Source organism: Drosophila obscura, unplaced genomic scaffold (assembly GCF_018151105.1).
Source record: "Drosophila obscura isolate BZ-5 IFL unplaced genomic scaffold, ASM1815110v1 contig_179, whole genome shotgun sequence".
Taxonomy (NCBI): Eukaryota; Metazoa; Arthropoda; class Insecta; order Diptera; family Drosophilidae; genus Drosophila; species Drosophila obscura.
In genome coordinates this window covers 381,045-401,313 of record NW_024542766.1, presented here as the reverse complement: position 1 = coordinate 401,313, position 20,269 = coordinate 381,045, and the positions used below count along the sequence as shown (strand labels likewise).

At 49.0% G+C, this 20,269-nt stretch overlaps 3 protein-coding genes across 4 annotated transcripts; 2 read left to right on the top strand and 1 right to left on the bottom strand.

Moving 5' to 3' along the window:
- Window positions 1–7,386: 7,386 nt before the first annotated feature.
- LOC111074197 (transcription factor glial cells missing) lies at window positions 7,387–9,526 on the top strand. Its single transcript, XM_022366910.2, has 2 exons — window positions 7,387–7,954; window positions 8,026–9,526. Exons 1-2 carry the CDS (start codon window positions 7,557–7,559, stop codon window positions 9,170–9,172), a joined length of 1,545 nt encoding a protein of 514 aa, XP_022222602.2. The 5' UTR covers window positions 7,387–7,556; the 3' UTR covers window positions 9,173–9,526.
- A 3,388-nt stretch (window positions 9,527–12,914) lies between these two features.
- LOC111074195 (trifunctional enzyme subunit alpha, mitochondrial) lies at window positions 12,915–16,151 on the top strand. Its single transcript, XM_022366907.2, has 5 exons — window positions 12,915–13,163; window positions 13,439–14,178; window positions 14,255–14,395; window positions 14,457–15,226; window positions 15,298–16,151. The coding sequence occupies exons 1-5, from the start codon at window positions 13,088–13,090 to the stop codon at window positions 15,932–15,934; spliced, it is 2,364 nt and encodes a 787-aa protein (XP_022222599.2). The 5' UTR covers window positions 12,915–13,087; the 3' UTR covers window positions 15,935–16,151.
- Window positions 16,147–20,247, bottom strand: LOC111074198 (probable serine/threonine-protein kinase DDB_G0277165). 2 transcript variants are annotated; one of them, XM_022366911.2, is made up of 4 exons: window positions 19,758–20,247; window positions 17,763–18,009; window positions 17,639–17,691; window positions 16,147–17,565 (listed from the first exon to the last, which is right to left on the bottom strand). In XM_022366911.2, exons 2-4 carry the CDS (start codon window positions 17,981–17,983, stop codon window positions 16,523–16,525), a joined length of 1,317 nt encoding a protein of 438 aa, XP_022222603.1. In that variant the 5' UTR covers window positions 17,984–18,009; window positions 19,758–20,247; the 3' UTR covers window positions 16,147–16,522. The 2 variants fall into 2 exon arrangements, with proteins under 2 accessions (XP_022222603.1, XP_022222604.1); XM_022366912.2 differs by lacking the exon at window positions 19,758–20,247 and adding an exon at window positions 18,361–18,456.
- Between the last annotated feature and the right edge of the window lie 22 nt (window positions 20,248–20,269).

The window sequence follows — 20,269 nt, the reverse complement described above, 5'->3', positions numbered from 1 at the left end:
CCTACCCTACCCTACCCTACTGCTGCCATGCCCCATTCCGTTCCCCTGATCCGCGATCCTCATCCGGAGACCACTCGAGTTGTTGCAAATATATGAGTGGCCTCTTGACAGACATCGTCGTCGTAGACATAGCCGTGGCCGTGTCCGTGGCTGTGGCTGTGGATGGAAGCTCAAACTGTGTGTGCGCCACTTGAGGGTTCTTTGTGTGCTGCTGTTTGTGTGGCAGGCTGCCGCCTGAAGCTTCCTGTGGCTTGATGACGTCGTCGGGGCCGAACAACAGCTTGCAGCAGACATGCAAAATATTCTCACGCATCATCATTATTCCCTTTCCAGATGTTGTTGCTTTTGCAAGTGGGGCAGAAATAAAGTGTGGGATGGGAATTTGGCACTCCTCGGGGTTGGATTGGGTTTTGGGGAGAGAGATCTACAGCTGATGGAATCCTCCTAATCCTCAGCGAACTTCCTTCTGGAATAAATCTCCTCCTCTGCGACCTTTTGGGCTACTTAAGGTCTCAGGTCACGCCCTTGGAGGTCGTCGGCCCCCGCCACAGAAAATAACGAAATTAAGAGATCGATTACATTTCAAGGCAAATTTAGCTTGCAGCTGCCTGCCCCTCCTGCCACTAGAAAACCCATAGAATGCCCAGCCATGCAAATTTTGAAGATATTTTAATATTTGACATCCACACGAATGGAAATCGAATGGCAACTGAATGGCAACTGAACCGATATGAATGAATCAGAAACAGTCGCAGTCTCTGAAGTGACCAACATGCAGGCCCAGGCCCAGGCCTGGCGGCCTCCTTCTTGTGGGTTTTTCTGTCGTTGAATGAAATGAAAGAAACACCACGCCCCGTGCTGAGCCAAAAACCAAATCCTATTCGCATAACAATGCCTTAATGCCCAAAGGAAACCCAAGAACAAGCACATGCAACAATTGCCTGCCTCTCTGCCGCACGATGAACCACTTGAGTAATCAATCAAAGCGATAGGCAACCCATGAGACGTCGTCTTGTAATGAATATTTAAAGATGGAAATTATCGCAATTCAAGCGACTGAAAGGGGGAGGGACTTTGCATAAATGATAGCTGGAAACAATAGACCAATATCTTGAGTGGGCTAACCGAAGGCCCTTTGCATACCCTTTGCCCCCGAACCACGAATCCGGAACCCCCGAGAGTGTACCCTCGAATGTACTATAATGCGATAATTTGAGCACAAAAGTGCCCGATCCCAGCTCTAATCTCCGCTTGCAGGAGAGACCTTATACAACATATTTCTTGTAATCAATATGGAAATGGATGAAAAGGGAAAGTTCGAGAGGAGCTGCCTTCCCTCCGCTGCTCAAGTGAGCAAATGCCACGAATGTGAAACAAAAATAATACACAAAAGCCTTCAAGAGTGTACTCTACGTATATACTCTTCCTTAAAAGTATTTTTTACCCTAGAGAGTGGCTCTCCTCTCTGCTCCCTCCTGTCTCCTGTCTCCCCTCTGCTCCCTTCCTTTTGCCAGGACATTGTGTGGCATTGTAATGGGAGCTCTTGTAATGTGATGTCTTATTTGTAGTACAAGACGAGGGTTAAGGATCGAGCACAGAAAGAGTTCCCTGTTTCGGACTAATGTGCGATTGTTTCTCTAAATAATTCCCCCATCTTCCATCGTCTGGGAAAGTGATCCAATCAATGAATTTATGACGATTCCTTTCTGTTAATAGCTCCAAATTGTAGGAGTATAAACAATGTACATATTTTATAGCTTTAACACGCCAATAAATGCAAGCAACTCCTCCCTCTCCCCTTCTCCTTTTTCGGAATGGGAGTTTTACAATAAGAATTGATGTGCCCAAGGCCCAGGGCGAACCCTCCCTCAATTGGCGGTAGATCTACCCCCAAATTTCAATAAACAAAACTCAAACTCGAAAAAAAGGGCTAAGGGAACCCCCGAAACGGAATGAAATGAAACTTTCCATCAGCTTAGACGTTGACTGGACTCCCGAAGAATATTTGCCACTTAATTGAGATTAATTGAAGTTATGTGCCGCCTGCCATTTGCCTCTGCCTCTGGCTCTGCCTCCTCGTATCTGAATAAATACAACTTTGCAGCCATTTTGTTTATGACTGCGTTTTATGTGCACACAAAACAACAATCGCCGGAGCAGGGAAATATTGTACTCGTATTATTAATAATTACACAAGAGCAGGGGAAGGCCAACAGGCACCCCGAAAATAGTTTTAGAACCAAAACCCAAAACACAAAGCCTGAACTCTGCAGCAGAGATGGAATTTTATTAAATTAAATTGAGTGCGACGGAGTTTTGCTGTCGCTTCAATCGAAGGCCCAATCCCAATTCCAATGCCAGGCGGAAGCCGTGCATCAGCAGTCCCAAAATGCTGCACACTCGTATCTTATAGATACGTCTACTACTACACGAGTGATGCAAATCAAATACATATATGTACTGAGAGAGGCAGCCACCACGAGGTGAATGCACTCTGCCACTGACACTGTTGCTGCTGCTTCTAATGTTATGGATCTCCATCTCCTGGCTGCCCCTTAATTGGTAATGGAATGGAATGGTGTTTATGGTGTTTGGTCTGTGTGGTGTTCGTGTTAATAGCTCTCTCGTTCGCTCGTGTTCTGGTAAAAGTCAAAACTAGTCAATTTAAGCTAATTGACATTCAAATGCAGTTGAATAAACTTTTTGGTGGGGAAGACACGACACTCCACTCCACACCGAGAGCTGCTGCTGCTGCAATGGACTGACTAGAGAGAAAGAGAGAGATATTGGGACTCTAAACTGCCGATTAAACATTCAGTGGCTCTTCTGTAAATTCCATAAAGAATTTTAAAGGATCGTTCATCATCTGAAAACCCCATGACAATCCATGGACTGGAGGAAGGGTGCGGTGCAGTGCAGTGCTGTGCCCATCATTTATAAATTGCCGTATCAAATAAAGCCAAACGCTTGAGCAAATCCATTTAATTGCCGCTTCGATGGGTGGAGTGGAGGATGGATGGGTGCGATGGCTGTGCCTTTGAATCCTTTGATGCCCGTGAAATGTTGTCCTGGTCGCCCGCCCAGCCTCGGCAATCAGAGGCAATCGGGGAATGGGTTGGAGTGTCCTCCGCCGGATATGTTCGCACTCGTGTAAACATGCGTTTGTCATTAGACACACCGGAAATATTGACAGCATTCGACACGCGGCGCACGACCAGTTCTTTGCAAAACGAACGGAACTCTTGCCACTTTTTGTTGCCATTTGATTTTTTAAAATTGCAAAATTTTCAATTTCTCAATTGTTCTGCCAAGTCTCGCGCCCTTGCGCTTGAATAAACAGCATTAGATCTTTGAGGATCGTTCTGCTGTGGATGGACCCTGGGACCCTGGACCCTGCCTCGGGTGGAATGTATTTTGTTGTATCAAAGAGGGGTGTGCGTCGTGTGTCCTTTGTCCCTTGTCACGGGGCCGTCTTTGTTTGGTCCAAAGTGTCGTCGCCGTGTCGGATTGTCGTGTGTTTTTTATTATATTTTTTTTTTGCTAGTGAAGTACCTGAAATTTTAACAGTTTGGGTTTTTTATTCCTGGTTTCCTCGAGAGTTTACTAATTACATTTTATTGCGTGGCACAAATCGCTTTGTCGTGATCCGTGCTACGTGTGGCAAGTGTGAATAATCTTTGCTTTTTACGGTGTGAAATGGGTCCAGCGAGCGATCCATTTTCCATTTCCAAAGCCTTGATTGAGGGAACATCAAAGATCTACTTGGGTCAGGATTCTCGGAAGAGGAATTTCTTTAGCTAAATATTATCCCAGAATATTGGTTTAATGCCACACGAAATGCCACGCGCTGTGCAACAATCTGCTGCTGCTGCCGCTGTTGCTGCTGTGGCATGGAATGCGATGCGGGTATCTCACGGATCTACGAGTATTAGTGGAGTGTGGAGTGTGGGAGGGAGCAGATTCTTCTCTAAATATCTCATGTAATCCAATGCCACAATTTCCACAAATTTCCACTATGCCCAAACAAATGCAAATATAATGCAGAAAAAATGATTGAAACGTGGGAAAATATGAAAATATATTTTTTTTGGTGGCTTGTAATCCTTCTCTCTCATAATCGATTGTTCCACGATGGGAGGTGGAAACAGCACAAGGGATAGAAAGGACCCCAGACAATGGAATGCAGTGTGAAGATAAATATTTTGTTGATGTAAGCCCATTAACATGAACATTAACGTTAACCTCAACAAGAGAGACTACAAGAAGAGCCCACACCTGACCTGTCCTGGAACCTGAATCTGACCCCCGACCTGCGTTTGTTTAGACAGATTAGAGAGAGAGAGAGAGAGAGAGGAAGGGAGAGAGAAAGACACACAGAGCTACTTAGCGAACGGACAATCGGAGGACAAGCGGTCAAACGATCACTTGTCTGTGCGGGGATCAGCCCATGGAATTGAGTTGAGTTCCAAAATGTCCGAGTGAGTTTAATTCCCCCCCTTCTGCTGACAACATTTCAATTTTCCCATTTTCCGGGTCCACTTCGCTATCGCAGGCCCACGATCTCCCTCGCCGCAGGACGACAGCGGCGCTCCTCGGGACGGGACCCATGCGGAGTGTGAATCGTCTTATCGCTTTGACTCGATCTCTCTCTTTGGGTCTCTCTCTCTCTCTCTCTCTCCCCCTCTCTCTCTCTTTGTCATTTATGTGGAGTTGTTGTCGTTTATGTTGTTTTCTGTTTCATTTATCAGTTTGTGGAAATGTCCGACGATCGACCGATGAACAATGAGAAATTATGAGGCTTGGCTTTAAATCATTTACCATCTATCGGTAGGTCCTACCATCCTGCTATGATCCTGCGATCATTGGCCTTATCTGTGTTTGGGGATCTCCCTGGCATTAGGATTTCCCTGTGCCTCTGCCTCTACCAGTCCACTCCTCGTTAGTCGTTCGAATGATTTCCTATATGCGGTTTTAATTGCGGCCAACTCTCTCTCTCTCTCTGTTGACTTCGGACTGCGATACGGATACGATAATATGCAGGAAGTTCCAGTTAATTAGCTGCGAATTGTTGTCCGAGATGTGCAATGGTTGATAAGCTTCCTTCCGGGGTGGAAGCTTGTGAAAGCATGCAACTTTCAATTGTAATAAGGAGATGGAGCGAGGGGGGGGAGAGAGGTAGAATGCACGTCTAGATGCAATGAACTGAAAGATTGATTCACTTATTGGACTTTATTTAGAAGCGAACGATTCGAATGTATTTCTGCTGATGCAAAGACCTATTAGCAAAGCAAAATATGGCAACAGAAGAAAAGTTTCAAATGTTCTACGATCTCTTAGATTATTCTCTCACATGTTGTGAATACGTAGAACCCTTCCTTACCATATGCCCATCACTCTGACACTCCGACACTTTTTAATCCGTTTTCGAAATCCCTTCAGATCGGAGACCAGAGCCGGAGCAGAGCCAGAGGCTGCTTCTATGGGCGTAACCTTCCCACGAAACCGCAGACGCAGAAGCAGATCCAGCCACAGTCACTCTGCAGAATGATGGGGTAAGCAAACATTGAATTTACGATGACATTTATGCGTGAATTTGGTTTGATTTTATGGCCACATCCACAGCTAATCGTAGAAATAGAAGCGAAATCGAAATGGGGAAAATAGTTCTCTCGGCGGATGTGAATGTGGATGTGGCCCCCGCGGGGAGAGTGTCAAATAAATTTGATTGGAAAGTGATCTCGTAATTGAAACGGATGAACAGTTAATTTTCGGTCATCATTAAGGGGCCACACCCACCGACTGAGGCTGCGGCCCGAAGTAGAGGCTGTGTTTGGTGCCAGGTAGAGCGTTCGCCCTGCGCCTCCTCGTACGAGTGCGAGTATTAATGCAACGTCATGACTTTCTTCCGTGTCAACGCCCCTCGGACGCACCCTTTGCATCGTATTGTTTTGTATCGGGAAGGACGTAATCCTTTTTGGTGCTGCCAATGCTATCGCGTGCTACGAGGAGTCCGATCTCCCGAGATCTCCTTGCAAGAAAGAGCGCCGCACCGCACCGCGGGATGGCTGCTCATTCTTTCTTCTCTCGTTCTCGTTCGTGTCATAATTGCAAGGCTTTCGGAAGTGTGAAAATTACGGAGTTTCCTTTGCCGTTACCCGTTACCCTTCCGGACTGGGACTGGGACTCCCTCTCTCACCTCTTGCCTCTCTTCTCGCTCGGTGATTGTGTTTGTTTGCTTTATCTTTGACTTGAGATCGTGGCTGAAGGAATCTGTGTGCTGCCAGCCAACTCCTTTGCCTCCTCTTGGCTTCATTCATTCATTTGCGTGAGTTATGGGCCTAAGCCTTGGGTTTTAGTTGCAAGGATTCCTAGTCCTAGGGGTTGCTTGTCGTCTCCTTTCGTTTTTTTTTTTGCGTGCTAAATTGTGTGTTTTACGATCTTCCACCGATCTCTTCATGAAGATAGCGTCCCCGTACGGTGATTTCTGTTTCTGTTTCTTTTTTTGTGTGTGTTTTTTGTATTTTGCAAGCGTTTAATTTTATATTCGTTATCGTTGGTTGGAGATCGTGAGAAGTAGTGGCGTTGGTTATGCCGCGAATACGGAGTCCAGAACTCCATTTTGTTGTGCCTCCAGCTCTCATTTCTGCCCCAAACTGCTGCCTGTGGCATCTGTCATCCATTGTGTCGCCAGGTGTATGCCCCCCAACACCCAATCACCAATCCCCAAGAGTGTACACTGTACAGTAATCCAACAATACAAACAGCAGCCCCCAACCCCTCTACACCCCGCAGTCTTTTTTTTGTTGTTTTTGTGTTTTTGTTGAACTGAAACTTAATTAGCTTTGACTCTGGCTTTGGCCTGGAGAATGGGGACTGTGGAGCTGTGGGGACTCGTATCATGAAATTATCCAGTAGAGCGCACGCTTCCAGGGAACGAGCGCGTGCTGCTGCACTCCACTTCACTCCATGGAGAAGGGGCACACCACACCGCAGGTGCTAGAGCAGCGCAGAACCACTCGTTCCTCCTCTCCCCTGCTCCCATCTGCTGCTCCATTCTCCATCGCCAGCTGCTGGCTACCGTCGCCCAATCAAAGGCACTCCGAGTACCCACATAATCATTCCAGTTTTCCGCGAGTGTGTGTGTCTATGTGTATCCATGTGTGTGTGTCGGATAACTGCGGATAGAAACGGATAAACGAGTGACGACGGCTGACTGGAAGGCAGCCAATAGCAGCAGGCGAGCTGCACAAAAGAGAAGCCAAACGAGAAACCACCCTGCCGCCTGCCGCGTGCTGTCTGCTGCATGCAACGAGCCCTCGCTGCTTCGGCCAAAGGGAACTTAACTTCAGTGCGCGGACCAGGTTCCAGCAGTCAATCTTGCGCAGTCGTTGCGAACGGACGTCCACGTCGCGCCGCTTAACCTAAAAGAGAACCAAACCGCAGAGAAGTGAAAAGAAAGAGAGATTCGATTCGATTCGTGATCGCTGAGACGAGAATAAAAGTGAAGAACACAAAAAAAAGAGTGCAAGAAAATTAAGAACTAAATCCACAACAAAATGGTCTTGAACGGAATGCCCATGGCCATGCCCATTCCTATGCCTGTGCCAGTGCCAGTGGCCAGTCCGCCGGCCACCAAATCCCGTGTCCAGATCGACTGGGACATCAACGATTCGAAGATGCCGACGGTGGCCGAGTTTGACGAATTCAACGACTGGGCGAATGGCCACTGTCGCCTCATCTACGGCCTGCAGAGCGACGAGGCAAGGAAGCACGCCAGCGGCTGGGCCATGCGCAACACCAACAACCACAACGTGAACATCCTGAAGAAGAGCTGCCTCGGGGTGCTCCTCTGCAGCGCCAAGTGCAAGCTCCCGAACGGAGCCAGTGTCCACCTGCGGCCCGCCATCTGCGACAAGGCGCGTCGCAAGCAGCAGGGCAAACAGTGCCCCAATAGGTAAGTCGATTGACAGAGAATCCCCCACTGAATCCCAGATGCTAACTGATTCGTCCTTTTTGGTTGTGCAGAAACTGCAATGGAAGACTGGAGATCCAGGCCTGCCGCGGCCACTGCGGCTACCCCGTCACGCACTTTTGGCGGCGGGACGGCACCGGAATATACTTCCAGGCGAAGGGCACCCACGACCATCCGCGGCCTGAGGCCAAGGGTTCCACGGAGGCGCGTCGCCTGCTCGCCGGCGGCAGACGCGTCCGCAGCCTGGCCGTGATGCTGGCCCGAGACGCGGCCCTCAGCGACAAGCTCTGCAGCCTGCGGCCCAGCAAGCGACAGGCCAACCCACAGCTCCTGCAGGAGGCAGGCAGCAAGCGGAAGAGGATAGAGATTCCGCAGCAGCCCAGTCAGGGAGAGTTCCAGGGAGCCGCAGCCTCCACTGCAGCCTATCTGTCCACATCCACACCCATTCCCTCGTCGAACTTCAATGCCCAGCAGAGCGGCTATCCAGCGGCAAATGGAAGCCAATGGAGTGGAGCAGATCTGTACTCCGCCTACGGACAGCAAGAGGGAGGAGCAGGCGCCTACGACAATGGGATGTACAGCGATTACAGCATGCTGCACTCCCCGCTCTCCTCACACAGCTCCACCGCCAGCTACTACCAGGAGAACCTACAGCAGCCACAGCAACAGCAGCTGCATCTTCCCTCCGTCCAGGAGACGATGAATGCCAGCTACGAGCCACCGATGCCCGCCAGCTATCCGTGTGGCATGCCTCTGTACGAGAGCTGCGACGACACCTCCAGCCTCACGAGCAGCAGCAGTTCCGGCTACAGCTCCGAGGATTACAGCTACTTGAATGGGTATCATCTGCCTGGATCGGGATCTGGATCTGGATCTCTGGACGTCAGCGGAGGAGGAGGAGCAGGCGGGCCAGCTGCCCAGGATAGTTTCTACACGACCAGCTCCGAGATCTTCAGTGTCTTCGAGTCCACGTTGAATGGTGTGGGGGGTGGCCCCTCTGCCGTGGAGCTGTTCTACGACGAGGCAGCCGCCTACCAGCAGTCGAGCTACCAGCAGCAACAGCAGGACGCTGCAGCGGACTACTACTACAGCAACACGGGAGTGGACAACGTGTGGAATATCCAGATGGACGGCGCGAGTGCGTATCATCCGAGCACAGGAGGAGCGGGAGCAGCGCCAACGGATCCCGTCTATTGCTAGAGAAAATTCCCGATCCATTCCCGATCTCTCCCACTGGATCCACCCCACTCAAGTGTTGTTCTTCTAGTCTGTAATTGATTTCTATCCACCATTCCCCCCCATACACACACGAGTTTTGTATATGGTTCTGTTTGTTGGTTCTTTTATTATATGAAGATTGAATGTTTTCTTAGTCACTTGTTTCCTCCCCCAGAGCTACTCCAAAGTTAAAGCCTAAGTATCTGCATCTCTAAGTACATTCCGTGCATAAGTATCTCGTAGATATATGTATATGTATTATCCTAGGACATTAAGGATATTAAGCGAAATCGCCCACCTATTTATTGTACTCTCGTATGAGCCTTTTGCGTAGTAATAAAACATTTTTTGAGATAACCTGGAAATTCGCACGATTCTAGAAATACTTCCCTAGCTGTCAGATCAATCTATAGATAGATTGATTGACTGATTGGTAGCAAAAGCTTTAAATATGAAACAGAAACTATACCAAGAATTTATTGGGATTTTTCTTATTTTTTTCTGTTGTTCGATTATCCGTAATATTTTACAACAAATCAATGGCCTCGTCCTAGTTTTCAAATTGTTTGCCACTTGGTCAGCTGCTTCGGGGTTATCCACTCCCTACCGCCGCATCGGGAGCATTCTCCACCAGCAGTTCGTCAGTTGCATCTAAAGGTTTGGCTGGCTCTCCAGCAAAAAAACAATGCTTGCCGAAGATCGATTCCAGGGCGTCATCTCTGGGGTAAATTGCTGCAGAGAGAAAGTTCTAAAAGGCAGATTATTATCCACAGATATATTCAGCATTAATTAACTCTTTGTTTGGGTTTACCCTCTTCAATTTCCCTGCATTTGCAGAGTGCTAATATTTGCATGTAATCGCATCTAACCCCAAACTAAAGCGATAGGAGAGATCTCCATTAGTGTGCAAAAAATCAACATTAACAAATTGCCACCGTATCCGTATACGTATCCCCGTATCCCCGAATCCTTGAATCCTGCATTCGAAATGATTTTGCGAATGTTTTTGCGAGTGAAACCTCAACCCTGGCGAAAGTCGAAATTTGGCAAAGGATTCTCATTCATTCATTCACGCGAATATTGAATTACACCGGCGGACAATGGGATCAGCGTCAATAAATTTGCATAATACTCATCGCTCGTACCTTTGCTCCCTTTCCCCTTTCCTCTGCACCCAATTCCCTCTGCAGGATAACACGAAATGTGCAACGGCAAAGAGTCAGCGACGACTCTGACTCCTCTTCCTCCCGAATTCATTAGCATTCAGGTCTAATCAAACACTCCACGGAGGATGAGAGCACACGGAGGCTGCCTCGACAGGAAGCACACGTTCTCTGTGTCCTGATTTATGGCTGGAAATTACCATAAATGAAATCAAAACATTTTAAATGTTTTCATTTGGCGAAGGACGAAGGGCGAAGCAAAGGGGAAGGTTTCATTGCATTATCCATCCTCTGTATATGCAAATACAATTTGAAACAAAGTCATTCCACTCGATGCTTCTCTCTGTATCTCTCCTTCTTCGCAGTGAGTGTGCGAATATCCTTGAAGGTCGCACGCGCCCGCCTGCCAGTGCCAGTGGCTGTGGCACACGTTTTTTCCCAAACATGACAACTAATGGGCGTTTTGTTTATGGTCGCTCTCAAACCCCCATTAGGGTTGAGCTCTCGAGAGTACAACCCCTTCCCCTACCCTCTTCAACCTCCCGACAATCGACCTTTTTTTATAAATTTAATTATTTATAATCGGTTTAAAAAAAAGAAACAAAATCATAGCAGAGAAATCTAAATAATGGAGTGGCGCTTGACAGGAGCTCAGCCCTTTGTCGCGACCCGTGACCCTTGATTGCTGTTTGATCGGCAATGGCAAATCGGGAAATTGGGAATTGAAAATATAATTTTATTGGACGTTTTTAACCTCTTATAGCGATGAAGAGGGATTGAAAGTGGCAGGAGCAGCTCCGCTATTTCTGGTAGAACTTTCGTTTCGCTTATTGTCTGTGGACTGGTCTCTTGGTTCAGTAAACGTTATTTATCCGCTGGCATTGGCTATCCCGCTGATGAATAGTCAGAGGTCAGTCAACCAGTCCTTCAGTCGCTCTGCTACCAGCATTGAAATTGAAATCGAAATTGAATGACAGTTGAACTCAAGAGTGTGACTTTTTGTGACTCTCCACACTTCATCGGTAGATCAGAGGAGTTGCAGGAGCCGCAGCTGCAGCTACGGGGAAAAACGATTAAATATTTACTTTATACGAGTAATACGTGCCACATAAAACGTCAACGTCAAAGGTTTTGCCCCGAGTGATGCCACAATAAATTGTACACAAAAATGTGGCAAAATCTCATCTGAACCTATTTAGGAGTGTCCACTTCAAAGGATACAAAGAGAGCGAGCGCTAACCCAACGCCTCTCAATGCATCTCGCAACAAATGAGGCGCGTTTAATGCGGCCTCAATGATTCCCTGGCCCTCGCGTCCGAGTAAACGACCTGAAAAATGCGAGTGACATGCGTGTCCCGCAAATTGTGCGGTCGATCGGTCTGTTTATTGCACTTCGCTGTTGTCGTCAGGGTGGGTCACCGTGAAAAATGTCCCTGCAAACAATGAGAGCAGCAGCAGAATGGATATCTATCTAAGCATTCAAGAAGGAACTTCTTAGAGAAATGGAGTCCATGGGAGGAGAGAACACATTCCATTTCGTGTGCCTCTATAAGCTGAAGGCTATGAAAATCAATTGAATTAATTAATATTGAATAAATAAGCCTGAAAGCAGCCAGCTTTGATAGTTCAAGCTCCAAAGTTAAAGTTTAAATAATAGTAAATACAGAGATTAAAAAGTGTATAAATTCCACAAGATTTATTCAGGAAAGACATTTCCACACATTTCCAACACATTTCCCAGGTCATAGCGACATATCTCCTGGCAGGACCTAACGGAGTTTGGCGTCTTATCTCCGACCAGAATTTAGCGACATATGTATGTATCTCCTGCTGAAAAATGTATGACAGGAGATATGTCGCCCGGAGATATGTCGTTGCCCCTTGTCCAGTAGATCCGGCATGACATCGGCTTTGGTATGTCATATCATCTTGTCATATCATCTCATAAATCTTGCATCTCTTGCTTGGATTGTTCACTTTCGCCATCTGACGGTTCCCAGTCTTCGTCTTCCAGATTTTTCACAGATATATTCTGCTTTATCCTCCTCCACTAGGTTAAAATAGGGTTTATGGCTCTGCTGGCAAGTTTTCTTGGGATTAAATGCTCATTAAATGTCCCCTTTTTGTGTCTCCTTAAAAATGTTTGTGAATGCTACGGACTTGCCCATGCACACTCTGCACATTTCCTCCATAATCCTGTAAAAAAGTGAATCTTTAATAAACGGAATACCGGAGGCAGGAAACAACGAACTTGAAATTATCATTTGTTTTCTTTTGATTACAGCTGTTAAACCAGATGGTTTACTTTCCGTGCTGTAAGGCGCACATGCAATCGGTGGGACTGTTATGGTTATCGAATTTAATTATGTTAGCTGAAGAAATGTTAAAACTGTAAAATTCATTTAAATTTTAAGTCGTTATAATATAAACAAAAAGAATTAAATCTGCAATGCAGCGAAGAATCCAGGTGAGGATATATTCGCGAAAATTCACTAGAATTAAACAAATACAGCTGTTGACATTCAGAGTAAAACGCGGTCGCGTGTGTAATCGTTTTGTGAATAGCACTTTTCGGGAACTATATGCAACAAGTACAAATTAATATTTGCCGCATAAGTTTTTCTGCAGCAGCCACAGAAATAACGGTGCAAGTGTTAAGTGCAGTTCCAACACGAATTAATTAAGAATAAAGTGAAGAAACACCTCCGACTACAATACGAGAAAAGACTGTGCAATGTCGGCAACGAGATTCCTGAGTGCCGTTGGCCAAATTTCACGGCAGCAATTGTTGCAGAATAGGTGCAGCAGAGGTAGGCCACCGTTTCCAGATCGAATATGTAATAATGTAAGAGGAGGAGCCCCCAAAGAAACAGACAGACACACCAGAAGGAAGAGTGGAGAGGGAAGAGCAGCAGCCTACCGATGAGCCGCATAACTGGACTTTGAACTTTGTACCCGCTCTCCCTTGACGTAGCTGATTTTGTGTGTGTGTGTGTCAGTGTCTGCTGCGGGGGCCTCTTATGAGAGCTGTGTGACGATAATGCCAGCGGCGATTTGATTCTCTGCCCTGTTCACTCATTTGCAGCCCTCCCCGCCACGGCCATGCTCCAGCGGCACCGTCTAATGTCCACAAATCCCGCTCCGGCCGCAGCCAAGGCGGGGGCCAACAAGCATCTGCACACGAAAGTGGTCAACGGAGTGCTGGTCATCAGGTTCGACTCCCCCAACGTGAAGGTCAACTCCCTAGGCAGCGAAGTAAGCGACGAATTCGAGCGAGTGATCAAGGACCTCGAGACGAATCCTGCAGTCAACTCGGCCGTCCTCATCTCCGGCAAACCCGGATGCTTTGTGGCCGGCGCCGACATTGGGATGCTTGAGGCCTGCCAGACGGCGGAGGAGGCGACACTCATCTCGCACGGCGCCCAGCTGATGTTCGACCGCATGGAACGCAGCCGCAAACCCATCGTGGCCGCCATCAATGGCGTGTGTTTGGGCGGAGGACTGGAGCTGGCCCTCGCCTGCCACTATCGCATCGCGACCAAGGACAGCAAGACCAAGCTGGGCCTGCCCGAAGTGATGCTGGGTCTCCTACCCGGCGGCGGCGGCACTGTGCGTCTTCCCAAGCTTACGTCGGTGCCCACTGCCCTGGACATGGAATTGACTGGTAAGCAGGTGCGTGCCGACAGGGCCAAGCGCCTGGGCATTGTCGATCTGCTGGTGGATCCCCTCGGTCCTGGCTTGCAGCCCGCCGAACAGAACACCATGGATTACCTGGAGAAGACTGCCGTGGAGGTGGCCAAGGATTTGGCCAGCGGAAAACTTCGCGTAAGATCATCTCAGTCGAAAATCATTACATGTACATATAACCGAATCCGTGCGTGTATCGTTTGTCCGTGTTTAGGTGAATCGCGAGAAGACTGGGCTGGTAAACAAACTCCAATCCCTGGTAATGGACACGGACTTTGTGAAGAACAAGATCTTCGACACTGCCCGGAAGCAGGTGATGACGGCCTCGAACGGTCTCTATCCCGCTCCCCTGAAGGTGAAACACACATAATCCTTCTATTTCGCATGGCTAAATGTCGCTTCACTCGCCTCAACAGATCCTCGATGTGATTCGCGCTGGCGTGGACAAGGGCTCCGATGCGGGCTACGAAGCGGAGCGCAAGGGCTTCGGCGAACTCTCGGCCACACCAGAGTCCAAAGGTCTCATCGCCCTCTTCCGCGGCCAGACAGAGTGCAAGAAGAACCGCTTCGGCAAGCCCCAGCGACCGGCTAAGACGGTCGGCGTTCTGGGAGCCGGACTCATGGGCGCTGGCATTGTCCAGGTGACCGTGGACAAGGGCTACGAGGTAGTGATGAAGGATGCCACCGATGCGGGCTTGGCACGCGGCATTGGCCAAGTGCAGAAGGGCCTGGAGACGGCCGTCAAGCGCAAGCGGATCTCTGCTCTCGATCGCGACCAGACGCTGGCCAAACTACGTCCCACCCTCGACTACAGCGACTTTAAGAACGCCGACGTCGTGATCGAAGCCGTCTTCGAGGACATCAACATCAAGCACCGCGTGATCAAGGAGCTAGAGGCCGTCGTGCCCGCCCACTGCGTCATCGCGACCAACACCAGCGCCATTCCCATCACCAAGATTGCCGCCGGCAGCTCCAGGCCCGAGAACGTTGTGGGCATGCACTACTTCTCACCCGTGGACAAGATGCAGCTGCTCGAGATTATCACGCACCCGGGCACCTCCAAGGACACAATTGCTCAGGCCGTGTCCGTTGGCCTCAAGCAGGGCAAGGTTGTCATCACCGTGGGCGACGGTCCCGGCTTCTACACAACCCGCATCCTCGCCACCATGCTGTCGGAGGCCATAAGGTTAGTCCTCCCTCCGTTTCGTCCATCTGCCGTCTGATTCCATGAGATCACCGTTCACAATTCGTTTTCAGACTGCTGCAGGAGGGCGTCGATCCCAAGGATCTGGACCAGTACACCAAGAAGTTCGGATTCCCGGTGGGCGCTGCCACGCTGGCGGACGAAGTCGGCATCGATGTGGGCTCGCACATTGCCGTGGATCTAGCCAAGGCCTTCGGTGAACGCATCGCCGGCGGCAATCTGGAGGTGATGTCTGACCTGGTGCTGGCCGGCTTCCTGGGCCGCAAGTCGGGCAAGGGCATCTTCCTGTACGATGCACAGCAAAAGGGCAGCCGTCCGGTAAACAACGATGCTCTGGAGATCATCAAGCAGAAGTATGCCCTGGTCTCCAAGGGCGCCAACACACCCGAGGATCTGACGCTGCGCATGGTGTCGCGCTTCATCAACGAGGCTGTGCTCTGCCTGGAGGAGAAGATCCTCGACAGTCCCCTGGAGGGCGATGTGGGCGCCGTCTTTGGCCTGGGCTTCCCGCCATTCTCCGGCGGTCCCTTCCGCTGGGTGGACCAGTACGGAGCCGGCAAGCTGGTCAGCAAAATGCAGTCGTACGCCGACCTGTACGGAGCACCCTTCAAGCCCGCCCAAACCCTGCTCGACATGGCCAAGGATACTTCGAAAAAGTTCTACCCAAAGACTGGTTCCTCAAAGTTGTAAACTATCCCCCAGACCCAGCCCCAGGCCCACGAGGGCCAACGAAAATTAGCTTTTAGTTAACATTAGGAGCCACCGCAGGATATGGAGGGCTTCCTTTTGCATTTCTCTCCAAAAGGAACTAGCAGTCGCCCCAAGGGCATGGCCATGGCCCCCCACGGCATGTCCATTGTTGAAGTTTCAATTAAAGATTAATATCGTGTATTTTTTTCATACTCACATTTCACATTTGACATTTGATTTATTTGACACAGCAGTGGGTTCGATTCCTTCCTCGTTCTCTTCCTCTGACTCAACCAAGGAACACTTTGTACATCGATGCTAGAATTCTATATATATATAAGATATATATTCTATACTATGCGAGGAGGCAAGTCCTTGCCGCATACACAGACACTTTATATACAGGGTGGGGGCTCAGCGTCCCCTTCTTAGAGCTATTCCTATATCCTAATCCTTACTCATTGAGCGCACACAACACATGGACAGTGAGCGGACTGAAGTCGAAGTCAAATCTTCCTCCACTCCAGTCCAGTTTTTAGCTACTAACTAAACAAATTGGCCTACATCTAGTTAGTGACTAGTGACGTTTTACTTGCGCCAGTCGCGCCCTGAGCTCCGGCGCTGCTGCCTACCCGCCGTGCTGTTTAGGGATGATCCGCCGCCATTGCTGCTGCTCCCGCCACTGCCGTTGACCACGCATCCTCCCCCGTTGTAGCGCTCTGGCCCCGGGTAGCGGGCCACGACATCGTCGATGAGCTCCAGGATCCCGATCTTGAACTTCCTTCGCTGCTGCGGCGTCAGTGCCGTAATGTCCGGCAGAATGCTGCGGAAGAACTCCATGTCCGCCAGTTCCGCGACGCTCAGACCCCCATAGAAGTTTGTTCCGCCGTTCGCCATCGTGCTGGTGGCCTCGCACTCCGTCTTGATCCGCTTGGCACTGCCCGGCTCGAACTGGTGCTGGTGGCCGTGGCCAAGGCTGTGGATGTGGTGGTGGTGCGCATCCATCGGATGTGGCAGCGTGTGCGGGTGGTAGTGCAGCGGCGGTGGCGTGCCGCGACCCGCATCGTTGTAGATCAAGTTCGGTCCCGACTCCGCCAGCTGTACGTCCGGAATGAAATTCTGCATACTGTCCGCACTGGCCGTATCGCTCCGAGCAGGAGAACTGCCGCGCGGCTGATGATGACTTGCGGCATGACTTGTGGGCGTGGCTGGGGGAACACCCCGCTGCAGGTTTAGGGTGCTGGCAACGGCGGGGTCGAAGGCGTCGATAGTCTCCTCGTCGTCGTTATCTGACATCGAGTGCTTCAGCTCCATGACCTCTTCATTGTTGTTGTTGTTGGTGGCGGTGGAGCAGTACATGTGCTCCTCGTGGGGATGGGGCAGAGTAAGCGTCTGATGGGGGTGCTGCTGCAAGTGGTTCAGGTGCTGGTGCTGTTGGGAGAGATGGAAGAGCGTGGCCAGGCTGCTGTTGCCGTCCAGGGAGTTTCGCGTGGACTTGAGGAAGGGCAGCAGGAAGGCCATGTGCTCCGTCAGGTAGTAGGGCTTGTGCTGTGGCTCCGATCCGCTCTGCTGCTTGATGTAGCGCGAGAGACAGGCGCGCAGGTTGCGCCACCGCTCCTTGCAGTGAATGACTGGTGGAGGGAGAGACAGAAATGTAGAAACTTAGTTTCCATATGTCACGAATGACGCCCTCTAGCCACTCACCACTTTCACGGGTTTCCTTTGAAATCAGCACCCACGCCTTCTCCTGGTTGTCCCTGGAATAGCAGAGTATCGTTTAGTTGTTCCTGTTCCCCAACGGAGGATATCGAGTCCTACACCCACTCACCTGTTGCGGTACTCGGGCACCTTCTTGTCGTAGAGGCACTTGTGGGTGCGCACCAGATTGACGAACCGGATGTTAAAGTCCTCGTCCGCCTGCATGACGCGATTCGTGGTTCCAATGTTCGCTGGACTATTTCCGTTGTTGTTCCTCTCCTCGCTTTCGTTGTGGTTTCGGCTGTTGCTGTTATTATTGGTGCTGCTGCTGCTGCGCGTTGAGGTTGTCATATTCGATGTTTTGGTGGGGTGTTATCCTGCAGAGAAAAAGGGAAGTAAACTATATTTATTAGACATTCAGGCATCCAATCCGTAGACTTATTCGCAGACATCGGAATGTACATATGTATGTATGTACGTAAATATATTTTCAAACAAACAACAGAAAGCAAACAAAGAGAGAATTCTCTCCTTCTCTGCTTCGTTCTGTTTCGATTTCGTTTTGTTCATGTCATATGTTTGTGTTGGTTTCGTCTCTCCTGCTGCTTCTCCCTCACCATGGTCTTCCTCCGCTGTGCTTGCTGTCTCAGCAGCAGCTTTTAAGCGATAAAGCTTTCTGCTGCTGCCCTCTCAGAGAGCGAGCACTATAGTTCTCACCAGGCGCTTACCACATGTCCATTGGTCTGTCCGTTTCTGGCACAGTTCTTATATTTAATTGTGAATGATCGTGTAAGGGTATCAAATGCTTCGGCTTGTTAAATTTGTGAGCACATATGTATATTTTTGTGAAACTTAATAAAACATTATGGTTGCTGCTGTTTTTGTTGTTGCAGTAGTTGCTAGCATTTTCAGTACAGTTTTGCAAGCGAAAACAACGATAGAGAGAGAGAACAACAGCGATGACGGCGCTGGCAACATTGTTTACTTTTCATATTAATATTATCATGGCTACGAAAACAGCAAAAGCAACAACAACAAGAGCAGCAGCAGCCATACAAAAAAAAAGAACAGGCAATTTTGTTGTTGGTGCTTTTGTTTTTGCTTTTGCTTCTCCAAGTTCTTTTCGCTTCGAAAAACTAGAAAGCTCTGTCAGTTTCACTGATAAGAGCAGCAACAACATCAATTCAATTTTTGTGCTGCAATGCCGTAAAAAACATGTTAGGCAAATGCAGTATTCGGCTGTGTGCGAATACGATTCCCATTTGCTTGGCCGTGTTTTTATTCGCAATGCATTCACAAAGTGATTCGTAAAAAGCCTGCTCCGCCGCAGCCAGCTGCGACCGCGACGCCGACGACTACCTGTTTCGATCTAATCAAAGCCCACTCATTTTTAAGCGCTCTCTCTACCTTTCTCGCTCTCCCCCGCTCTGAGTGATTAACTAACAGTTTTCCCGCCACTTTCAGCACCTTGCGGCGCCTAAGCCCAACCACCAGTTTTGTCCAGAAACAACGTGCGCACAGTGGGATGATTTGGCTATGGAGCAGATTGAAATAAAAGTGATGCGAGCAGCACAGTGGGATGAAAGCACTCTCTTCCCTGCAAAATAATGCGGAATAATGTAAGTGAATGGGGCGAGTGTTTAAATATGAAACACTTGTACCACTGTGTGGCTAGTGTGTGATATTGTTGTGTTGTTTTGCCAGAAGTGAGGTGATAGAATGATGGTGGTGATGATGAGGGCTGAAAGATTAGGGGGAGAGGGCAAACAGCAGAAAACTAACAGTGCTCTAGCAATATTTATTGTACTATTACGTCTATTTAACATAAACATATGTACAATGTGTGCTTGTGTGTATTTGTACTCTGAGAAATGTTTATATATCCCCGACAGCCCCCTCCCTCTCTCACTCTTTCTTTCTTGGCTCCATGGCCCAGTGACAGCAACAGCAAGCAATAGATAGAATAACAGCAGCAACAAAAGACACACACGGACACATACATATATGTATAGATACGAAGACACACACATACACAAACAAACACAAAAACACACAGTTATAGACAAGAAGGAGATTTCACTTGGTTTTTTGCTATCGTTGTTCAATTGTTCATTGTATGCTATACCTTTTGGTGTTGTTGTCTCTTTGCAGGGATTTGATGTGGGTTTTCCGATGGGTTTTCCAAAAATCGGACTTCAAATGGCGCCAGGCAGAAGAAAAAACGGCGCCAAAAACTATTTTGTTGCTCCCAGAGCAACGGGAACGGATTAAAGATTCAAGATTCAAGTCCGACGATTCGACTGACGTAACGTACAAAAGTGTTGAGTTTGAAATTTGTGCGCTCGGGCGCGCTGCTCCACGGCGGCGACGGTGGCAGTAGTCGGTTGTGTCGATGTCGTATGTTTCACGTCGAAAAGCGACTAAAACACACAGATACGCGAGCGGCGGGCCATGGGCGAAAAGTATCTATCGGCAACGTAGAACACACAGAGGCAACAACAATACCAACGACAAACGAGCGGCGAGCAAACAGAGAACAACAACGCACAAAAACCCTGCTCTCTGTCGCACACACACACGCACACCCACACACACACAGCCATATATACACACTCCCAACTGTACATGCAGAGGAGC